This window comes from Colobus angolensis, unplaced genomic scaffold (genome assembly GCF_000951035.1).
Source record: "Colobus angolensis palliatus isolate OR3802 unplaced genomic scaffold, Cang.pa_1.0 Scaffold15, whole genome shotgun sequence".
Lineage (NCBI taxonomy): Eukaryota > Metazoa > Chordata > Mammalia > Primates > Cercopithecidae > Colobus > Colobus angolensis.
The window spans coordinates 13188175-13211148 of NW_012114599.1; the positions used below are offsets into that span (position 1 = coordinate 13188175).

Here is a 22974-nt window from a genome sequence, read left to right on the forward strand (position 1 = left end):
TAAATGAAATACTAGCTCTTAACAAATTTCCAAAGTCTCCTTGCTTCCAGAAGCCCAGTCCTAGTGTCGGCATGTTATTCCAGTTAATGTTACAGAACTGCAATATTCCTCAAATTTTCTGTGTAAGGAAAGAGGTGGGGATGAGATATTTAAGAGTTACAATGAAGACAGAGAAAGAATTAAACCAGCAGTGGTTACATGGATGGTGACAGTTAGCCACAGGCATTTCTGATTGACAGAATAGTTCAAGAGATGGACAAGGGATCACTTTGCTTGGAGTGTTTATCTAGTAGTTTAAAAAAAAGAAAGAAAAAGAAAAACCCAAACAAAAAAACAACTGGCCGATGATTAGAAACTTGCGAAGAGGAAATCACTATAACTCGGAAGTGTTCACAGACCACATCGGAAATGCTGCCACAAGAGCAAGGATGTTAGAAATAATATAAAGCAAGAAACAGCTGGGACACAACAGTACATCAAATGTTGGCAAAGAGGGTGAGTAAACAGTCAAAGATGACTTGGCACATGCTATAAAGTAAAGAGGGCAGATATGGGGGGGAATTGGCAAAGAGAAAGATTGGGGCTGAGTGTTGCATTATGAAACTTCTGGCATTTTGATGCATGTATTCATCTAAAAATAACTTTCTGTTTTATGTATGATTGTTTTTAAATGTAATAATTCAAAGTGGCAGATATAGCTGCAAATAAGGTCTCTGACCTTCTCTGGGGAAATGAAGCAGATTGCCAAAGTACCATAAATTTTAACCCTACCTCCCCAGTCAAGCATACTTTGAAGGAAAAAAAGAAGAAAAGAGGAAAAGACACGCTCACTATCTGAAGGTGCTTATGTACCAGTGGATGATCACTCTGGTTCTCTGACTACAAGGCCAGAAGTCAAGCTGCCATTGGCCCAAGGTGGCAGATTCAGAGGACACCAGTGAGAAGGCCCATCTTCATGTGAAAGGAGAGGCCAGGGGTGGCTGAGGAGGGATCTGCTACCCTCTGATGCAAAGGAACGAGGCTGCTGAGACAGAGCTCGTGCATACCTGGTTTGCACTCATAGAGGTCACAGCACTCTCCCGGCTTCCCTGAGGCTTTTGACACTAGTATGTTCAGGTTTCCCGGCTGGCAGACTTTGCGCAGACAGCCTGCGGGGTTGCACACGCAGCGGCTGGGTAAGGGACAGCACTCCCCGGGAGGAGCATAACCCTCGATCAGAACAGAATCTTCAGGACAACGTGGAGAGAACTGGACTTCACAGCGCGCCTTGGAGCAATCTGGCTTCTCTTCTAAATGGGAGAGAAAGAATTTAGCTTATGCCCAGGGCAGTGTGGGGCACTTTCAACAGAAGAACAGACAGTCCTGATGATCTATTTAAGTAGCCAAAGAGGAGAGTAGGGAAAGAAATTCAGTGTAAACCTTCAAACTTAGTTTAACTAACAATGAAAACCTCACCCAAGATCTGCCCATGACACCAAAATATGAGCCTGAAATTCCCTTCTTCTCTGTCTTCCTACCCACTTGTGTTAAACAATGAACATCTAGAGCAATGACCAAAATGAAGAAAGGCAAAGGGAAGATGCACCCACGGCGTGGAGAATCTGAAAACTGGACCCATTCCTTGACTAACTGAAAGGTCTTTGAATTCAAAGGAGTTTTAAAGGCTGTTCTTTGAAAACAGTGTACCTTAAAACACAAGCAAATCATGGCTACTTCAGAAACTGGAGACAATGTGTATGACAATCAACATGGAGGAACTCTACCTGTACACTCTGAGTTTCAGTGGCATTCTATTAAGAGTCTGTGACTTTATGATGTGGCAGCTAAGCAAGATGGATAATGAGTCAAATTCCCATGTAATTTCCTGAAATGGCACCTGATGTGTTTCTATCTCTAGCAAAGCTCCATCAAACACACCTTATTCCCCTCTCTCTAATATTATCTGCTGACCCATTGCTGTATCTCAATTTTAGAGATGGGAAAAATAAAACAAGGTGGGTTTACTCAGATTTCACAGCGGGGGAGCAAAGTCCTGGCTTCTGGAACCCCAGTCCATAGTTTAGCTTCTTGGGTTCACTTTTGAGAGACCTATACGAACATAAGGCCCTTGAGGAAAAGATGGAAATAGACTAAAAGACATCCTCACAGCCCAGAACCTTTGGTGGGAGATGGGGAGTTCAGGAGACATTAGGTGAAACTGATGCCAGTTAGTACCAGGCAATGTTTCCGTAAGTGTTCATTGGTCTTCCTAAAGTAAAACCCAAACAGAGAATTGTGTAGTAGGTTAAGACCCAAAAGGTCACCTAGTTTAGTTTCCTCATTTTGTAGATAAAGAACCTGAGGCCCCAGAGCTTAAGTGATCTGGCTAAGGTCACTGGTAAACTTAAAGAATCCAGGTCTCCTCATTACAGTCCACTCAGGTCTTGGTATCATAGCAGTGGATCACTTTCTAAAACCATGCCTGTTCCTCTATCATTTTCTACCCTTGCTGTATCTTTCCTCTTCCTTATCTATTTCTTGTCTACTTAAGACATAATATAGGAGACCCTTCATACTTACAGTTCTAGTAAATTCACTGAAACATTGACTGAGAACCAGCTTGGGATATGTCAGTAAAGAGGAAAGACACAGGTCCCTGTCCTCATTAGTTGATACTGTAGTGGAGGATGACAGAACATAAGTAACAAACATTATAAAGAAGCAAATTATATAGTAGTAAAGGGTTATATGTGCTATGAGGGGAAAACAAGAACAGAGTAAGAGGGAATTGGAATGCTTAGAAGAAGGGGGTAGCAATTACAACGTGGTGAAAATGGATGGGCATGATTGAGAATTTTATGGCTGAACAAAGACTTGGAGGAGTGAGGGGACGAGCCATGGAGATACTTGGGAGAAGAGCATCCCAGCAGAAGGAACTGCTGACGCAGGCTTGTGTGTCCCAAGAAGAGTAAGAACGTCAGTGTGGCTAAGGCACAGCAAGTGAGAGGAGAAAAAGGAGATGAGGCTGGATGAGCAACAGGGGTACCTGGTCATTTAGAACCCTTATGCCATTTTCAAGACTGTAGTGTTCACTATGAGATAAATTAGAGCTTTGATTATATAGAAAGAGGAAGAGAATAATTCAGAAAAACAGGTCTTAGAAAGGTCGTCTTAGATAGGACTTTGGGAACTTGGGCAACAACAGGAAGGTGCACAATATCTGGGGAGGAAGGAGACGTGGGAGGAGGTTAGAAAGGCACTTGGCAAGAAAGAATATGGAAGAAGACAGATGCTAGCACTATTTACCACAGCTAGGTACAGGGTGTGCTGGAGAAGGAGATGAAATGGGTTGAGTCTTAATGTTGCCTTCCTTCTGCCACCTACCTTATGACTACACTTAATTTTCCTGTTGGATAGAAGACTACTTCATGGCACTTGTGCCTCACTCAGGGGAAACATTCATTTGCAGGCCTCTACCCTTCCTGTGGCTACCACCCACATGCCAATATCCAATAAGCAGCTTAAAGCAGAATGGAAAATAAAACAGCCTCTGTCCTAAGAACAGACTTCATTAACACACATGCCATGTGCTCATGTCACAATAACCCCAGAAGGTGAGTTATTATTTGCTCCATTTTACAGATAATGAAACTGAGATTCAGATTTATTTGCCCAAGGTCACACAGCTAGTAAATGGTGATGTGAAACTTGGTCAATCCGGTTCCAGCTATGCTCCTCTGTAATAATACGCCTCCTGTCTCAGGAATCACTACTGTGATCCTGAGAAATCAGCTGATTTCTCTGGACACAGCTCCTTCCCTATCAGAAATGTGGTTTTTGTTAAAGCTACCAGGTTAGCTGCATCCCTGCTCCCTTTTACCCAGTCTAATCTCATTGCGTGTCTCATGGGAGCTACAGCCTATATGCCACAAGTGCTTGGGTCAAACAGGAGTCTCAGAGAATCCATCTAGCCCACTTTCATAGTATAACCCCCCAAGGAATTGCCGTGAAAACAGGACATGATAACTAATAAGGAATTCCACTCTCAGAGCCCCCTTCAGTATGGAGGAGAATAAATCAAAGAGCTAAGGAGGAGAAGGTGAATCCTGAATGTATGCAGATTAAGCTGGAGTTTGTAAAATGCATTTAGTAGACTGCTTATCTGGCAAACATATTGTTTTATAATTAAGAAAAGCTTTGTGACTTTGATTGCAAATAGCACTTAATTCCTACTCTTGTTAATTTGCTGTCATTAACATATTCTTATCATATTCTATTACATTTTTATTTTATAAAATATTTAGTATGTAATAATCAGAATTTTGAAACATATGCTTCGATTAAACATTTCCATTAAAACCCAACATATTAGTTCTTGCTGGTTATCACACTTTTTTTTTTTTTTTTTGAGACAGCGTCTTGCTCTGTCGCCAGGCTGGAGTGCAGTGGCGCAATCTCAGCTCACTGCAACCTCCGCCTCCTGGGTTCAAGCAACTCTTCTGTCTCAGCCTCCTGAGTAGCTGGGACTACAGGCACACGCCACCATGTCCAGCTAATTTTTGTATTTTTAGTAGAGATGGGGTTTCACCATGTTGGCCAGGCTGGTCTCTATCTCCTGATGTTGTGATCCACCTGCCTCAGCCTCCCAAAGTGCTGGGACTGATTACCGTAGTGAGCCGCCGCGCCCGGCCGGTTATCCCACTCTTTTAAGTTCTTTTTGACAGCCCCAACATTGTCACTTCTTCACATGTGTTTTGCGGTTCAAGCCTGAGGAGATGGGTTTATTTCTTAAGAGCTGCCTTTGTAATAAAAGCGGAACAGGGTAGGCTACCAAAGACACAGTCTTAAGTGTAAGTCGATCAGAGTTTGACAGCCAGAAGGGATGTAAGAATGTTAAAAATGCAGGTTAAATCTTATTAAAAGGTTTTCAACTTTTCTCAAGATGATCACACTGGCTTTTTCTTTGGTTTATTAATATAATCAGTTGGATTTTAAATCATCCTTGTGTTCTAAGAATAAACTCTGTTTTTAAAGATCCTGTTGGATTTGACTTCCTAACATTTTAAGATTTTTAAATTTATAAAATTGAGTTATGTTCATCTTTAGTTCTCTCTATAATGGCCTTATCCAATTTTAGTTTCAAAGTTACACTCTTTTTTTGTTTTTCTTTGGGACGGAGTCTCACTCTGTCGCCCAGGCTACAGTGCAGTGGCGCAATCTCGGCTCACTGCAAGCTCCACCTCCTGGGTTCACGCCATTCTCCTGCCTCAGCCTCTCAAGTAGCTGGGCCTACAGGTGCTCGCCACCATGCCCAGCTAATTTTTTGTATTTTTAGTAGAGATGTGGTTTCACCATATTAGCCAGGATGGTCTCAATCTCCCGTCCTTGTGATCCGCCTGCCTCCGTCTCCGAAAGTGCTGGGATTACAGGCGTGATCCACCATGCCCGGCCTACACTAACTCTTTGAATGAGCTGTTTAGCATTCTATCTTTTTCTCTGCTGTAAAACCATTCAAATAACACAGGAATTATCTATTCCTTGATGTTTTCATACAACTCACCTGTGAAACTATCTGAACTCACTATGTTTTTTGAAGGGGGAGGGGACGGATTTCTTCTTTGGTTATTATTCAGGTGTCCTACCTATTTTAGAATTATCATTCCTAACTTGTATTTTAGCAGAAAGTATATAATCCATCTAGATTTTCAAGTTCATTTCATACTTTATTGACCAAGCTTCCTTTATTGTACTTTATGTCAGTCCTTTTAAGTTTCTGAATCTCTTACTTCTTTGTCTTTCAGATGATTTTGTTAGTTTTCCTCTAGTGTTTTAAGATTAATGCTCAGTTCATTTCTATTTGGCTGACTTATAACAAACACATTTCTTACAGTTATTATACAAACAATTTTAATTATGCTTTGAATACTTCAATCAAATATTGCTTTGGTTATCTTCTGATTTTTCATATGTACTGTTTTCAATGTGACTTGCTGCTAAGTAATTTATACGTCTCCTTTTTAAATACTTTTTAGAAGAGAGATATTAAATTTCTGCATAGGTAGATTTGGGGGAGCTTTCTTTTTTAATTTATAGTGTTACTGCCTGGTTGCCAGAGAATGTAGGCTGTACAATTCCCTACTTTTGTTAACTTACTGAGTTTTGCATGTTTTTGGTTTTCAGCACATGTGTGTATGTATGTGTGGCCTCATAACCAATTTTAAAATAGATGGGTATCTGAAAAGAACATATATCCTCTGTTTATTACATATAATCTTGCATATCTATTAAATCAAGCCTAATTATGACATTCTGATTACCTATACCTCACATTTTTTATCTGATTTCCAAGAGGGATCTGTAAAATCTACTATGAGCCAGTAACTTCTCTTCAAATTTCCAGAACTTACTTTAATTTTTCAAAGCTATGTTTTTAACTTCATGACTAGCAGGCATAAGATTCAAGCCTTCAAATTGTGAAGTTATGCTTTCAAATAATTTAGATTTCCAAAGTCTCCATCTTTCTTATTTTGTAATTAACATTCCTTTTTCTCTTCTTTCAACCCTCTATTTACCTTTCAATAAATTACCTAGAATCCCTACTCACCCCGCATCTTCCTCTGCCCCGAACCAGTGACCAGTTTGTCACTTAAATGTAACACAATTACCACAACATCAGGAACTGTTTTTCTGAAACCCTTTTTTTTCAGACGTTTTCTATAAATTCTCCCATTAGATTTTATTTATTCTTCTCTGTCTCTATTCCGAGTTTCTTCCATGAAGAAAACAAGGATAAAACTACAGCCACTCCATCAATTAGAACGTTTTTCTGACATTATTTCTGAATTTTTAATTTTACCTATTTGAAAAGAAGTCGCTCCTGACTCTTTCCCTATGGTGTCTAACAGATCTATATGTAATACTTAAACTAACTTTTATGTCTGGTTTCACTGACAACGCTGCAACAGACATTAAAAAAAAAAAAAAAAAAAAGCCTGCCCAGATACAGAAAGACCAAAGTGACAACATCACTTGCAACAGAAATAATTATAGAAAAATAACCTGGTTTCATCATGTTAATAATCTTTAAGAAGTTAGTATTAAAATATTGATAGGCTCGGCCGGGCGTGGTGGCTCAAGCCTGTAATCCCATCCCAGCACTTTGGGAGGCCGAGACGGGCGGATCATGAGGTCAGGAGATGGAGACCATCCTGGCTAACACGGTGAAACCCCGTCTCTACTAAAAATACAAAGAAAAATCTAGCCGGGCGAGGTGGTGGGCGCCTGTAGTCCCAGCTACGTAGTCCCAGCTACTCCAGAGGCTGAGGCAGGAGAATCGCGTAAAACCCGGGAGGCGGAGCTTGCAGTGAGCTGAGATCCAGCCACTGCACTCCAGCCCGGGCGACAGAGCAAGACTCCGTCTCAAAAAAAAAAAAAAATATTGATAGGCTCACCCAATATAAAGTGATTTTTACCATAACCCTGGAAAGTTTCTATCAATCTTAGTCACTTTAATGTGTATAACTGGATCTTGGCCATTGTTAGGCCCTCTTCAGGTCGATATGTCAAGAAAGTACAGGTTGGTGCAAAAGCAGTTGGTTTTGCTATTGAAAGTATGACAAAGACTGCCGTTACTATTGCACCAACCTAACACAATCATGATCTATAAGAAGCAAATGCATGCAAAAGTTTCTGCTTAAATGCAGATTTAAATAAAACACAAAGGCAAATGAAAAACTACTCATGGTAAGAGGAAAAAAAAGAAGATAAAAATTATATTGGCAGATTACCATTGTTTCTATTTAAATTTTGTAGAGTCCCATACATCTGACACTGAAAACTTCTATTTCAAAATCTCTTCATATTCTCTCATTCTCTCTCTCTCTCTCTCACACACACACACACACACACACCCACACACCCATACACACTCACGTGGGATAGATACACAGCTATCCCGAGACAATCCTTGGGCGGTTCAAGCTACTTCGGGGAATTCGAAGGACCCTAAATTTGGATTACATTTGATAACAGGGAATTCAGTATGTAGAACACAAAGTCAAGCGAAGAGTCTGGGGTCACTGTTTTTCCCACACCTCCCTCTGATGTCTTTTATAATCTAAAGCCCTGGAGTAGCTGTGGTATCAGCCTAGAGTATCACGGGGGCCCTCGGTCACTCGGTAGCACAGGGAGACCAACCTTGAGAATTACGATTCTGGAGAAGACAGGCAATAAAGAGCTACACAGCACAGTGCCGGGTGGTGATAAAGGCTTTGCAGCATATTCAGTGATACGGGTGCCATGTGTCAGCCAGGTCAGTGAAGGAAGGTATCTCTGACATGGCATTGGGACAGAGGCTTGCATGAAAGAAGGGAGAAAGCACACAAAACACAAAGCAAGAGTGTTCCAGACACAGGGAATGGCAAAAATGATGGCTCTAAAGCAAGAAGAAAGGGCCTACTCTTTAAGTGGAAAAACAGACTTCACGATTATTAAGAAGGAATCTAAACTGATACAATTAATAGGCAGAAAATACCAATAAAGACTCAACAAGAAAAATGTTTTGATGGACAATGCTGCTTTTTTTTTTTTTTTTGAGACAGAGTCTCGCTCTGTCGCCCAGGCTGGAGTGCAGTGGCGGGATCTCAGCTCACTGCAAGCTCCGCCTCCCGGGTTCACGTCATTCTCCTGCCTCAGCCTCCGGAGTAGCTGGGACTACGTAGCTGGGACTACAGGCGCCCGCCACCTAGCCTGGCTAGTTTTTTGTATTTTTTTAGTAGAGACAGGGTTTTACCATGTTAGCCAGGATCGTCTCGATCTCCTGACCTCGTGATACGCCCGTCTCGGCCTCCCAAAGTGCTGGGATTACAGGCTTGAGCCACCGCGCCCGACCGATAATGCTTCTTATTAAGCATTAAATTCCCATGGTCATGCTGGAGAAATGAAAGAAATCTCCACTAATTGAGCATCTCCTACGTGTGGAGCATGCCTCTACTCACTCTCACGTGCCTTTGTACTCCTGTGTGAAGAAGAGATTATATCTTCATCTCTACTTGACAGATGAAGAGACAGACCCAGAGAGGATAAGAAACTTGGCCAAGGTCACAAAGCTAGTCACAGAACTGCCAAAGCCCACATTTTCCCACTAGTCCATAATGCCAAAAGCAAGAAGAGTTTCAACTGCAGCTACATTTTTCTTAAATACAGAGGAAAAAATTAATTTGCAAAGATAAGGAGGCTCAGGGTCGTTAGCGTATCCTCATTACTTTCTTGTTGGCTGTCCTATTTCACTTGTTCCTGGGCCTTAGAGATATCATGTGATAAAAGGAGGAACTTTCTTGTATTCAGGATTACTTTGTTCTTAAGACTTCTATTACAAATGTAATATGTATGTCATCACTAAGTTTTTAAATTTAGAGACTGACTCCTTTAAAGTTACACTGTGAATTCTTTTCATACACATTCCATGATTTTATCATAACCTTTTTTGGCAAGCTTTGCTGTGAAGACTTGTTCCGCACAATCATAACCCCAAGGGGAAAAAATTAGACTTGTTGATACAGTCCCAGAAATATTTCATATTTCAAGCTCGTTCAGAAACATCCACTGCACTTTCCCAGCACTTTCTTAGACTCTGAATTTAGGATTTAACAGCGATGGAATCTTTTCAGAGTCTTTTCTTGGTGGTTTGTCAAAAATGCCATATTAAATTGTTTTTGACTACCTAATAAAGCTAGTTTGCATCACAGTGGAGTATAACTTAGCCAAATATAAAGGGGAAAAAAATGATCTGTAAGACTATAACGTGATTCTTTAATTCAGTGGTTCTCAACCCTGGCTGTGCATTAAAATTACTCACAAAGATTTTTAAAATACCACTGTCTGGATCCCACCTCAAACCAATTAAATCAGAATTTCTGGAGGAGGAGCCTGGGCATTAGTACTTGTTTAAATAGCTCCCAGGGTGATTCTATTGTGCAATTGGGCCTGAGAACCACTGCCTTACTCTAAGCAAACAGAGAATCTTTACAATGAAGCTCCCTATTGACAGTACAGCTTCGCCAAGGGCATGTTCAAACACCCTGGCAAGGCACAGCTGGCCAAGTGCCAAAGAAGCACTGAGCCCTCCAGATCTCTGCCTGCCACCAGGTCTAAGGCATACATTGGGCCCCACCGTGCCTCTAGGAATCTCCTGAACCACACGTGTTTTCTTCCCAAAGGATATTATGGAATTGCGTTGATAATGATGCTTTAGAGATTTGTTACTTCAAGTGTGGCCCCTGGACCAGTAGCGTCAGTATCACCTGGGAGCTTGCTGAAAATGCAGAAACTCAGACCTCACTCCAGACCTACTGAATCAGAATCTGCATTTTAGCAAGATGCACAGTGAAGTTTGAGATGAACGGCTCTAAAATGGTTGTCAAACAATGATCCTTGGACCAGCAGCATCAGTATCTCCTAAGGAACTTGCTAGAAATGCAAATTCTAAGGCCCACCAGACCTACAGAATCAGAAATGCTGGGAGTGGAGCTCGGTAATCTGGGTTTGAACAAACCCTAGAGGTGATTCTCAAGCATACTATAGTTTGAAAATTTAGTGCTAGAGTAATGATTTTCAACCCTGGCTGCCAAAAGCCCTCGGAGAAGACTAAAAATCCAAAAGCTCCAAGTCCACCCCAGACCAATTCCAATTAAACAGAATTACTGGAAGTGGGACCGTAGTATTGGTACTTTTTTTTTTTTAAAGTTCCCCAGCTGACTCCAATGTGCAGTCTATGCTGACCCATTGTTCTAGGGACCCTCAACTCCTTCATCCTCCGCACTCCCAGGGGATTTAAGCTGCTTTAAGTCTTAGGAAATTGGATCCAACTAGCATTCCCTGGAATCTTCCTGGAAAAGTCAGAGCTTCCTGGGAGGAAGAAAAAAAGTTCAGAGCAGCTTCCAGGATTTGCCTTTTATGGGAGTGGGAGAGCCAGATGCCAAATGTGGCTTGTTTGCATCCTACTGAATTTTAAAACAGTTTTCAAATATTTACTGAGTCCAGAGACATTTTATTTCATCTGTTAATTCACACCAGAAAAATATATCCAACTTAGTCGCAGAAAAATTTGCCATTCAAATAATTATATTTATATATTCACACACCATAACAAATTTCAAAATGTAACAATGAATTTATTTTTTAAAAATCTGGCAGTAAAATAAGGCCTAAGGATGGTTTAGATAAATGTACAAAGAACTAAAGATTGGTTTCAAAACGATTAATTTTACCTAATAAACTACAGTCTTCTCTGAATACCTCCCCCACCAAACACATTTTGCCATAAACACTGACCCACAAAAAAGGAATCAAAATTATTAGAGAATGGGACAGATGACTAATGAGGAAAATTAAATGAACTAAATTTGTATAGCCAGCTCAGCAACATTTTAAGAAGACTCTTTATAACAGCTTGAAAATGTCACAGAGGCATAAACATTAGAAATTAAGAACTCCCCAGGTGATGTTTACCGGAAGGTGGCATCCATTTTAGAACAACAAATAAAACCTCTATCAATTTTTCCTCCACTGAGGAAGGGATGCGGTAACTTGGTTCTTTCTCTGTGCAACAATGACAGCAATTTGAAAAAAGTACATAATAAAATGTCAGATTTTAAATATGTCAGAGTGAAGGATCTGGTGTTCATCTGTAAAATGAGAGGCTGGCCCTTGTGGGTATCTCCTATGAACATACTCCAGCCAGATGTTCTGAGAGCCCTTCCTATGTGGTCAGGTTCCAAGGATGCTCAGTTCCTGTTCATTCAAGGAAGACCGACAAATGTTTGCTGAATTAAAGGAGCAGCCAGTCATGTTCCTTTAAAACTCAGGTATTTGTCAACACTCTAGAGTTTTAGTAGTGTAGTAGAAAGTGTGATCTTACGTGATTTTAAAGACAAGGAATAGTAAAACAAGGGTATTATCAGTGATGTTGTCAATAAATTCCTGAGTCCCCGAGGTGGCATATGGATTTCAGACGTTTTTAGAAAGACTTCAAAGAATATCATGTGTTGATCTGAGATTTCTGAAAGTGACGTTACTTATGTAATTAAAATGATATAGCAAGAATAAAAAGAGGGTGCTGAATAGAGTGTACAGGGCATAAATATATCTATTCTACAAGACTGTCTTGGAGAGTAAAAGAATATATACTTTTTCTTATATGTAAAAGTATTATGTAATATTTCTGTAAAATATAAAGTATGTAAGTATAAAAACATTTCATACATATATGTGTATATCTATATGTACACAAACACACACACACACACACACACAGAGTACTCACAGGTTCTTATATTTTCTCCTCTGTTTGTTTTAAACCTAACATCTAACACGATGTCCCAGAGCACAGATGTAATCACTCCATGCTTGCTATGACTCATTAAGGTAAAGTTGATTCTGAAACACACACACACACAGTCCTCTTGCATGCCACAAGTTTTAGTTTCAAGTGCTGTTTCTCTGTCAGCTGCCATTACTTTCTCTTTATAAATTGTCTCCACTCTGGAGAGAAGGAAGGAATCAGCCTTATATAGGTAATTTCTCCTGGAGACTGTTCTCAGCAATTTCTACATTCAAGATGTGTGGACGGGCCCTGTTTACAAAGTTGTCAAATTGACAAGATGGCATATAACGGTAGGGAGTGCCTCCAAAAACAAACAAAGACGTCCCAATGTTTATACCCATACCATAAAGGCTCTCCCTGGTGAGAAAGTGCTTCTGCAGACCCCTCCCAGAGGTGGGCATGCCTCTGAGAACAGCCTCATTCCAATCCCAGGACTCCTTCTGTGAAGGCATCTCCACCCTTCTGGGCCATTCCTTTGGCTCCAGCAAACTTCCTAATCAGACTTGCACTGAGGCAAGCCCCTGATGGAGCCCCGCGTTTCTATGCCCTGTTTGTGTCCTTTGCGTATCCACCACGACCGCCAAGAGGACACCCAGAGACTACAAATATGTGAGCTGCAGCTGAGCAAAGGGATGTGTTTACTTTCCATCCTGAACTACAACTTGACCTACAGCAAAAACAAAAATACTGCAATGTGTATTTTTTTCCCAGAAATGATAATTATAGTACTCCAAACATTTTTCAAACTTCAACTACCAAAATAGAAAAGGCATTTCAACAAATAATTTATTAAATAGGTACTTATATTCTTGGTAGCCCTTACATGGAAATCATACTTTTTTCCCTCTTCGTAGCCATTAAAGGGCTTGGCTTCTGGCTCAAAGCCATCTTCCAGGGCAAGATGGGGTTCAGTCTCCCAAGCAGAGGTAGGAGGAAAAAGTACTCCCTGTTCATCACAGTCAGCATGGGTTTATAAGCACCTTTTTCTACTTCAAAATACTGGCAATTCAAGCATTACAGTTTGTATATGGGGAAACTTTTGCGCATCTGGCTGATGGGATGTGCTGGAATAGAAGCCTAAGGCTAGATACACCCTTGGTCCCAAACACAGGAGGTAGAGTACTTACACTCCTTTCAGGAGCATCATGAGAACCCCAGCTTATTTTAACAACTCTCTCTGAAGGGAATGCTCCCTCACCTGGTCCCTTACTTCTAGTCCAAGTCTTTTTGATCCCAGGACTCCCATCAGGACACACCCATTGTAACTACCACTGTCAGACTTCCCAACACTCTGTAGACCATTGGTTCTCATAACTGAGCAAGCCAAATGCTTTTCTAAGCACAGACTGCCAAATCTTGTCCCCAGTTGCTAAATTAGCTCGTCTTGGGTGAAGCCTCAGGATGTGCATTTCTAACAAATTCACAGGCTCCTTATACTGCTGTTTAGGCACTGTGCTTTGAGAACTACTACTTTATACCATATCCACTTGCAAACATCAGTCTCTTGTAAACTCTACCATCTTCTCTCCTCCCTCTAAAAACGCTGCTTTCTCTTTCTGTATGCTGGTCTGTCTTTTCTATAAATTTTAGCACAGTAGAGTTGGCTCAAGGTATAGAGAACAGCGACAGGCTTGATGGACCTGAACAACAGTCATCCCAGCCAATCTCATCCTCTTCTATACCAAACAGCAACCCACACAGAGCCTAGCATCTCGAGCCTGAGAGAGAATTCAGAGAGGACTACAATAGAGGGAAAAGGCAAACTGTTGAGGCTTCCACAGCAAGAAGAGATCATGACTGCTGCCAAAGTGAACAGTGTGTTCTGCATCAGTGTTGTTCCCATATTCCAGGATTCTCTTCCATTTTAAAATGTGACAGGACATCAAGATTCCACAAATAAGTCTCAACAGATTGTGGAGAAATAGCTCTCACAAAGCCACATGCCAGTAATTGGGGATTTGTGTTATGTGCAATAAGACTGTCATGAAATTTAATTCCATAAATGTTATGGGGATTGGGCTCCACATAGGTGCTAGGGACCTAAGTTCCTTTTAGCTTTTTTGCCCTCAATCCCTATGGTGCAGCCCTTGTCCATATGGTATTCCAACTAGTGGGAGAGGGGAAAAATCGAAGGGGAAGGCGCAACTCTAAAGGGCATTATGGGAAAAGGAGCACTGTTATTTCCGCTCACTTCAAGGACCAAGACTCAGTCACGTGGCCACACCTCTCTCAAGGGTGTCTTTATTCTGAGTGGCTGTATCTTTAAACATTTTATATCTACGCAAGAAGAGGAGAATGAACACATGTATATGGGGACAGTCAGAAACTTCTGCAACAAGTTTCCTAAGACAATGAACTGTAAGAATAATGGAAGTATTTTTGCCTTAAGAGTGAATGTAAGTAAAGCATTCTGAAGAACCACTTGAGAAACACTCAAGCAGTATGTATACTTCTTACCAAAGCTCTACATCTATCTGTTACAAGAACCTGGAAGATTGGTATTCATTAACTCCAGGAATATTTAACAACCAACTGCTAAATAAGAGACACTATAATAAGTTGGGCATTTTAAAGATTTGAAGCTTTAATTACAAGAGAATAGGGGAATCAATACTACATACAAATGTGGGAATGATTCTGTCTACAAGACTTACTTGTCAAAGGAGAAAAAATGTTGTCTTAGTCAGAAATTTGTAGATATGAGTAAAGAAAAAAAAAACAGTGACTTGGAAAAGCCAAATGACTTGCCCACGGGTCATTTACCTATGAATGTCAAGGCAGGGCCGGAAGCCCAGTCTCCTGGGGAATCCTGCACTGCTTCCATCAAAACACACAGTCATCATCTTAACCTTCTCATTTTTCAGTCTTTGCATCTTTCCCTGATGGTTATTTGATCTATTACATAATATTCAAAATTGCTTAGAATCTAGCTGAAAAAGTGTTTGATTACAAAGTTCCTTTATCATGAAATCAGCTAAATATACAAACCAAACCAAGACAAAAATAACCCTTTATTAGTCGAGTGGCTAAGAAAGGTCAGAAGAGCAACCTTTGGTCATAGGACAGCTGTAGTGCTGTCCACCAGGCAGGTGCTGATAGGTTACCCACCCACACAGGCGGAGCCTCAGCCCCTGAGACACAGTGAACAAATGGGCTAGGAATGGGAGGGAGGGCAGGCCTGCAAGATGGAATACAAGGGCAATCTGTCTGTACACCAAGGGTCTTGGAGCTGGAGCCCTAGACAGAGACAGTGCCCATGAGGAACAACCTAGGGCCTCCCCATATTATAGGAACTTCTCTGCAACAACTGAATTCCCAGAAGTTTAGACCTCCGGCGATCTCCTTAACCCATTCACAAGACGAAGTCCAGCCAGAGAAAAGTAGAAGCTCTTCCATGGCATTATGGGATCTCACTCCATTCAGTAATGAGAGCCGCTGGTAAGACTAGACAGAGTCTCTCAACATGAAAGATGGTAGAATACTTCATGTGGAAGTTGTGTGTCTACTTCAGGCCTTCACTCGATATGGCTCCCACCTCTGAAAGCTTGCTGTCTACAAGACCCTCTTATGCTGCATGGCTTTCTCACAGTTCAAACAGTGCTTTTCTGCTCTTGTTCTGATCCTTGGTTTTGTGAGGGAGGTGAATTACCCAAGTATCTCCTGCTGATGGTTGAAAGACTCTGTCCCTATACTGAGGGGATGCGTCTGCCTGCCTAGTCTTGTGAAGGCACTGCAGATTTCCTGCCTAGCAAATAAGGAGGATGAAGCCAGCCTTCTCAATTTCTTCCCCATTTTCTCCTCTTCCTTTTTTTAAGACGGAGTTTCACTCTGTCGCCCAGACTGGAGTACAGTGGCACAATCTCGGCTCACTGCAACCTCCGCCTCCTGGGTTCAAGAAATTCTCCTGCCTTAGGCCCCTCAGTAGCTGGGATTACAGGCACGCATCACCACGCCCGGCTAATTTTTGTATTTTTAGTAGAGACGGGGTTTCACCATGTTGGCCAGGATGATCTCGAACTCCTGACCTCGTGATCCGCCCGCCTCAGCCTTCCAAAGTGCTGGGATTACAGGCGTGAGCCACTGTGCCCGGCCCATTTTCACCATTTTTAAAGTCACTGCTACTCTCATTCCCAGGAAAGTCATTTATTAAAATTTGGGGTTTATGTCAATGCTATCCTTTGTCCGTGTTACAACTAAAAACCATAAAAATGTGCCTCGAATAGGGAAAGCACTACACATACAAAAAAAGGAGCCTCATGGGAGGTCACATATAAACAAGGGAGAGTGGTAGTACTACAGGTTTTCTTTAGTGATACTGGGAGCTTGATGGACTGGCTCAATGTGAATTTGTATTCTAAGTAATTTTTAACAACAGATTAAGAAGCTACCTTTTGTCCCTAACTTACTGCCCATTGTCTGAGCTCCAGGATCTAGGCTATTGCTGTAATTCCTAGTTCTACTTGGACATACCAGTTCTTTACTATCTTCCCTATTCAAGATAATTTCTCCCAAAGAGGCTAAGGGAATCCCATAGCCAGATATTCTGTATTTAAAAAACACACACAATGTTTGATACAGGTGGCTACTGATACATGCTAGGGATTTTACTTGATCTCAAAGACTTAAATAAGAGACTTGAGACATCTCAAATGACCTTCAAGATTAATGATTGTAACTCAAAAAGGGAATTCAGTCAAGATATCATTACTGGGCCTCCTATTAAAAAAGGGATGGAAACAAAGTAGACTCAGAATTTCCACAAAAGTCCCGAAGTCTTTGCAAATACTCTGTTGTACAATGCCACAGATCATAATTGCCCCAGAAAGTGAAATTTTATATTGGCCAGTACACTCACTGAGTTATTTCCAGAAATTGCTCTTCTTGGTTCTGGACTATGCATTTCAGAGATTCAATCTATTGGCAAATACAGCATGCTGGCTTTTAAAATTGGTTCCAGATTTCTGTTTTTTTGGTAAAGAACCATCACTTTCTAGTACCTTGTTATTCCTCTGCACTCCCATCACCAGGCCTTCTTTTATAAAGAAAACAGTTTTGACTAGTTCATGACTTCCTACATATGTGATAATGGGCTAAAAACAACTGGACGGTTGGCCTGTCACCAGATAAGTGATTTTCTCCTGCACAGGCGCTTCATAGCACACCTGATTCAAATGACAAATCACTACATGGCATGGATCCTCCGGGTCACTGTTTCATAAATAACTGAATTCATGAATGTTAAAGCAACAAATTGCAAGGGTCTACTCTGTTGGTTTCTGAGTAGTAAGTCTTGTATAATTCACAGTTGTTCGTATTTAGCAATAACCTCATACCTAACTCTTCCACCCATTACCCACTTAATAATGCGTCAGAAGGCACCAGGACCTCATCTGAGCCTCTGATGAGAATGTTGCTGACAATGGAATTTGTCACCAGTAAGCCTCCTTTTGAGTCAGAAAAGGATTTTTCAATTTGTAATTACAAAGGCACCCTGGAATCTAATTTCCATTCTAAATTAGGTTATTGTGAAGCAAGAATTATTCAATTAAGACAATGATTTTATATTGGAAAATAACTTAGACTAACTTCCAATAACAATTTAAAAGTAAGTAATCTAAGTTTAATCTGCCAGAAATAAGTAAAGCTAATAAGAGTTCCTTAAGTGAGTTTTCAGTAATGAATCTAACAGCGACCGGTACCAGTACTCCTAGTGAAATAGTTTTAACATGAAAATTCTGTTCAGCAGTTATCTTCTGATACTATTTCTGAATGAGTATGTCTAACAGTTGAGGTCTTACTATCAATATGTTTAGTCTGCTAGAGTTGTTTATTAAGGCTGCAAACCACATCATCTTTATATTACTCAGAAAGCCAAGTGGTATTCATTCTTTCATTTGCAAATGTTCCTGAGCGGCTACTTGACCCACAGTGAGTATGATACCCAGTCCCTCACCTCCACAAACTCACTACAGAGTTCGGAAGAACAAGAGGAACACTAGCTAGCATGGATTATCTCAGCCATGGACTCAGTCCTGGGCCTGTCATTAACAGCTTATGTGATTTGGACAATTATTTTCATCTCAATGGGCTTTCCAGGTCCTCTTGTACCAACAGGAAGGGTAGCAAATGAATCCTAAGGTTCTCTGCACTCCAAGAAGAGAGAACAACAGAGGAAATTATTTAACAAAAGAAAACAACAATCAAAGAGGTGACTGCAGGCAATCCGTTATATTTTGGGGGTGGGTACGTGTGATAATTTAAAACATTCATACAATTTGTAAAAGATCAAATCAGTGTAACTGAGATATTCATTGAGGCACATGAGTGGCAGAAACAAAAAGGACTGTGACTAGAAAAATAAGAGACTAGGGTGCATGGCAATTGTTGAAAAAACTTCATGGAGAAAGTGAGAAATTTTTATCAGGGTTTTGAAATACAAATACGATTTAAAGCAGGTGAAGTGAGGATGCTGGAAATAGAGACTAAAAGTAAAAGGAGAGTGACGTGTGATGCAGCACAGTGGCCATGCTCCCATGCATCCTACTTCCCACGGACACAGCCCTACTGTGGGTGAGCAGACCACGGCCGTGTCTGCCTCTGTGCTTTTCATCAGGTATGTCCATCTCCTACAACGCTCTTCCCCAACATTCATCCATCTGGCCAGACTGCTACCACCTACCGTCCACCATTTACTGAGCGACCACGACATCCCGGGCACTTTGCTAGAGATCTGGAGAGACAAGGTTGAACAATACATGGTTCCCACGCTCAAAGGGCACGGTGGTCATCTTCAAGCAAAAGCCATCTCCTCTGTGAATATCCCTTCACCTCTGCCTCCCCCACAAGTTGGATTCCTTCCTTCAGTCTATTTTCATAGACTTTATGCACAACCTATTTTATAAAATGTTCACATTGCATCATTAATTATTTACACTTATATCAGGGCAATCCATGACCAAATGTGATTTCCATGAGGACTGGGCCTGAGCTTCATACATTTTTGTTTCCACATAGCCCAACATAATGCCTAGACCACAGCAGGCAGGAAGTCAGCTATTATATCCTTTACTGATACCTTCTACTACTCTTAAATCTTTTTTTTTTTCTCTTTCTATCCACTTACCTACGTACCTGTCTGTCTAGTTTGTTCTACCACTTACTACTAGTCTGTGGACCTCGGTCACCTTTCCTAGCTTCAGCTTCCTCATCTATAAAATAATAAAAGTCTCCACCTCACTGACTTGTTGAGAGGTTTAACTAACACATCAACGGCTGAGACTAATACCTGGCGCATAAGCAAGCATCTATTATTAGTTCTGATTATCATTAGCTGCTGACCTTTAAATAGTTACAAAAGATTCTGGAATCTTTTTATAAATCATGGAACCCAGTCAACAATGTAAAGTCTTAACAATCAAATGATACAAGTACAGAGGACTCAAATACTTTAGTATCATAATCAGGTAGAACCAACCCAAAGTATGCAAAAACATATGGAATGTACAAAGCCTTCCTATCCTAGCTACACAACAATCGCAAAAGGCCTGAACTCTTTTACTGTGTAATTACTACCATTATCTTACTTTGGAAATGTCTGCACACAATGAATTGCACATTACTATAATGCATACTTCAACCACATAGATCTGGTTAACAAAGGAACATTGTAAAGTGGATACTGTACTTGAGTAGCTGAGCAGGGGGTGTGTCTCAAGGTGTAATTAACTTTATGGACTATTCAAAGGTCTCCAGGTCCAGCATGGTAATTATTTTAAATAGCTAAAAACGTGCTCTATCGGAAGCCCTGGGTGGTCACGTGGTTCAACAAGTCCAAGCTGACTCTAGCTTAGAGTCCCCAGTATGGCACTACTTACCTTAAATAGTACGCTGAAATTCTCACAATCAGTTCTGAAAACAAACTGCCTAAATTTATTTACAATTTTTAAAGGGCTATGGTACATTAAAATGAATTTGAAAGTACCCAAGAATCTCTGATTTAGACAATTAAGAGATCACACAAAGCTGTAAAATACTCTAGTATGGAAGTAATTCCTTTCTTACCTAAGCACTCTAAATACTGCTTCCATTATACATGCTACTTATATGCTTAAAAGCTCATTTGAAAGAAAGTAAAGTAGGTTTAGATTTGATAATGCACTGCAGTATTTCTGTAACCAGTCCTTGGTGTGACATATTTAAAGAAACTGAGGAAACATGACAACAAAAGACAATGGATTAGAATTAAGAAAGCAAATTTCAGCCCCAGAGCCATTACTGACTTTGCAATAACAGTTCCTATGAGAATAACCATTTCCGAAGCATTAAATGAAGCATTTAGGGAGTTACAGCGTAAGCATCCCAGGAATAAAAACTGGCATCATTAAATCTGGGGAATTTAATTCATGAAACTGACTTATACCACATATTTTTAATTTTTCTATCTCAAGAATCGTACCATTAAGGAAACAAAACCATAGTATCACAATACTATCAGAAGCAGAGCTTGCCCCTTCCGCAATGGTAAATTACTACCTAAATTCACGGTGAATCTAGTGATAAGTAGTGAAATAACTCTTAGAAACACTGGCAGCTGCTGAGAGCAAAGCTTCTCAGGCCACTCAGTTATTGGAATCCAATCTTGGATATTTAGGATTTCAAATGGCACTTAAAACTATTCAATTATGCAGGGGGAGAAAGGTTTACCACCCTGCCACCTTCTATTAACGACACGATCTATTAACTGGTACAGGTACATCCCCACATATATAGTACTATACTAACATTCAAATCAAAGATTGAGTGCTATTAAAATACCCTAAAGATTTTCTTAAAATGAAAGAACTTTAATTATATTGAATACATAAGATAAAACTGCAAAATAAAGGGAAAAAGCCCCCAAGAAACAAAATCATAGGACTTATAAATTCAAATCAATAAAAGTGTTCTTCAAAGTCACCTTAGGAAGTTATCTAGTTATTTCAATTCTGCCACTTCTCAATCCTTTTATGTAATGTTCCTTTTGACATTTTCTTTAAAGGCAGTTCATGAGATATACAATAAAATCAGCCTCAGTGCCTAATAGTTTGAGTTTATGTTTTAGCAAAAATAGAATTCCCCAAAGTGCTTACCTATTTTATTAATCAGGTATGACTCCATATGCCTTTGGCTGTTTCCCAAAATAAAATCCAACTTCAAAAAATCAAAGTTTGCCATTACCAAAGCCATTGAAAAAAGTGCTGCAAATACTGAAGGCAATTAGAAACAAAAAAAGGAAGGAAGGAAAGAAAGGAAGGAAAGAAGGAGGGAAAGAGAAAGAGACACAAAAAACATTCCTCCTTATGCAAGGGCAGCTACATTAGGACAAGAAAATGAGCCTTCACGGTAATGACTGTGAAAAGAGGACATCCTCTGGATTTTAAAATTTGTTTGAGATTTGTTTCAAAGAGTCTCCACCTAAGAATCTCAAGGTGAGATATGCCTGACTACATTTTATTCTACTGCTTTTTCGTCAGCTGGTAATTCCCTTTCCCTGGGTAAGCTAGGGCAATATATTTTCAATTCCACTGAAATGTTAATGTTAATTATTTTTCTTACTGAAAGCAGAAAAGTAAGAATCTGAGTTTAAACTGGGCTCATACCTAGTCATCTTACTATCACCAGAAAAAGGACTAATAAAAATGTTTTTTTAAAAAAGCCCCATCCAAAAAGATGTCTGCTTTATAAAGGTTAATTGTAATAGTGAGTAAATAAGCATTTTAAACAGCACTGATTGTAGCTTTTCAACAGTATCCAAAGCCTTTTGTTTCATAACATCATTTAAATTCTCAATCGCTCCCCCCAAAAAGGAAATTTAATTAGGAAAAAGCATATACCATACCTGCATAAAAGTCATACATTTAAATTTACATTAAAAACTTCTTTGGAAAGTATCTCTGTATTGATCTTACAAGTTAGAATAGCAATCATTAAAACATCAGGAAACAACAGGTGCTGGAGAGGATGTGGAGAAACAGGAACACTTTTACACTGTTGGTGGGACTGTAAACTAGTTCAATCATTATGGAAAACAGTATGGCGATTCCTCAAGGATCTAGAACTAGAAATACCATTTGACCCAGCCATCCCATTACTGGGGATATACCCAAAGGATTATAAATCATGCTGCTATAAAGACACATGCACACGTATGTTTATTAAGGCACTATTCACAATAGCAAAGACTTGGAATCAACCCAAACGTCCAACAGTGACAGACTGGATTAAGAAAACATGGCACATATACACCATGGAACACTATGCAGCCATAAAAAAGGATGAGTTCGTGTCCTTTGTAGGGACATGGATGCAGCTAGAAACCATCATTCTCAGCAAACTATCGCAAGAACAGAAAACCAAACACCACGTGTTCTCATTCATAGGTGGTAATTGAACAATGAGATCACTTGGACAGAGGAAGGGGAACATCACACACTGGGTCCTATTGTGGGAAAGGAGTGGGGAGGGACAGCATTAGGAGATATATCTAATGTAAACGACGAGGTAATGGGTGCAGCACACCAACATGGCACACGTATACATATGTAACAAACCTGCACGTTGTGCACATGTACCCT

The 22974-nt window shown here is 40.3% G+C and overlaps 1 protein-coding gene across 1 annotated transcript in view; it reads right to left on the reverse strand.

Annotated features, from left to right (window-relative positions):
- The window catches only part of CRIM1 (cysteine rich transmembrane BMP regulator 1 (chordin-like)), a 197723-nt gene that overhangs the window by 108784 nt on the left and 65965 nt on the right, over positions 1-22974 (reverse strand). The window contains exon 3 of the mRNA XM_011935981.1: positions 1047-1289. Coding sequence (XP_011791371.1) covers positions 1047-1289 — 243 coding nt within the window. The remainder of the gene's footprint in view (positions 1-1046; positions 1290-22974) is intronic.